Raw genomic sequence first — 1,231 nt, forward strand, 5'->3', positions numbered from 1 at the left:
GGGGGAGAGAAGAAGAGGTAGGGAGGGGTTGGTTTGTTCAAAATCTGACTTTCGACATGTTAAACTTGATTTACACACTCCAAAATACATTTCCTGAGATTCTCTTGAAACCATATCCTTTAGCTGTACCTTTTTCACAAATTCAGAACCATGTCTCCATATGCAAATAGTAATTTTTAAAATCATAGATTGTTTGCTTTATCATCCAAAAGGAATGCTTTCTCTGAGAAGCAGCTGAAGACAAAATTCCATTATGTATATTGTTTAATCTTTGCCCTCCTCTTCATTTAAAGATCAGCATTGTGGAGCTTGAGAAAAGTCAAAGGCAGCAGGAGCTCATGCAGCTGAAATCCTATACGCCGTCCGATGAGTCCTTGTCGATACAACTACGCAATAAAAATCATCTAAGTCGTGAACCTGAGGTTGATCATGGCAGGTTCCAACTTGAGCTTGAGTGTTCTAAATTTCCTATGACCCATATCAATGGCATGAGTCCCGAACTGTCCATGAATGGCCATGCTACTCCCTATGAAATCCATAATGCTCTTAGCCGGCCCTCTTCCAAGCAAAACACCCCTCAGTATATGACCTCTCACCTGGACCAAGAAATAGTTCCATGTACCCCAAACCATAGCAGTAGACAGAAGGCAGACAAGACATCCAGCTTGTCCTTACCTGATTATACCAGATTTTCTCCTGCTAAGATAGCCCTAAGGAGGCACTTGAATCAGGACCATGCAGTCAATGGAAAAGCAACAACTAATGAAATCCAGAGGTGAGAGGGGTCAGTTGGGGAAATGGGTATGATATTTGTCTCTTTATTGCTGTCAGTATATATGACTATAGAAGAAAATAGTTAAAAAGTAGAATTGATGTATGTAGTTCCAGTCTTCGTGGCTCAGGCATTTGAGCAAAAGCCAATAAATGTAGCAGTGGCAGATGATCAGGTAAGCAAGGCGATGATGTCAAGTTTGCAACAAGAATTTGTTGCAGTTGGAGATCACTAGAATTCAAAAACTGACTGCATGTATCTTGTTTTAGAGCTGACCATGTAAAAGAGAATGGCCTTACATATCCAAGCCCTAATATTTCAAATGGCATGAAGCTGAGTCCTCAGGAAACTCGGCCCTCTTCCCCAGCGGCCTTACCAATTGCAGGCGAGAAGGTAAGGAGTATGCCTGTCTGTGCAGAGCTCAGGTCAATAGAAATCATGCTCCTGACAGAATTGGGG

General features: G+C 41.9%; 1 protein-coding gene and 1 long non-coding RNA gene across 9 annotated transcripts in view; one reads left to right on the top strand and one right to left on the bottom strand.

The window, feature by feature from the left end:
* The window catches only part of DOT1L (DOT1 like histone lysine methyltransferase), a 107,488-nt gene that overhangs the window by 87,783 nt on the left and 18,474 nt on the right, over positions 1-1,231 (top strand). For all 8 annotated transcript variants that reach the window (XM_019513322.1, XM_019513327.1, XM_019513321.1 and 5 more), the window contains one exon: positions 1,042-1,165. In XM_019513322.1, coding sequence (XP_019368867.1) covers positions 1,042-1,165 — 124 coding nt within the window. The remainder of the gene's footprint in view (positions 1-1,041; positions 1,166-1,231) is intronic.
* LOC109294828 overlaps positions 1-1,231 on the bottom strand; it is a 16,077-nt gene that overhangs the window by 2,885 nt on the left and 11,961 nt on the right. The gene's annotated exons all lie outside the window — the stretch shown is intronic.

The sequence above is a fragment of the Gavialis gangeticus genome, unplaced genomic scaffold (genome assembly GCF_001723915.1).
Source record: "Gavialis gangeticus isolate Ggan-Ray unplaced genomic scaffold, GavGan_comp1, whole genome shotgun sequence".
NCBI classification, from domain to species: Eukaryota; Metazoa; Chordata; order Crocodylia; family Gavialidae; genus Gavialis; species Gavialis gangeticus.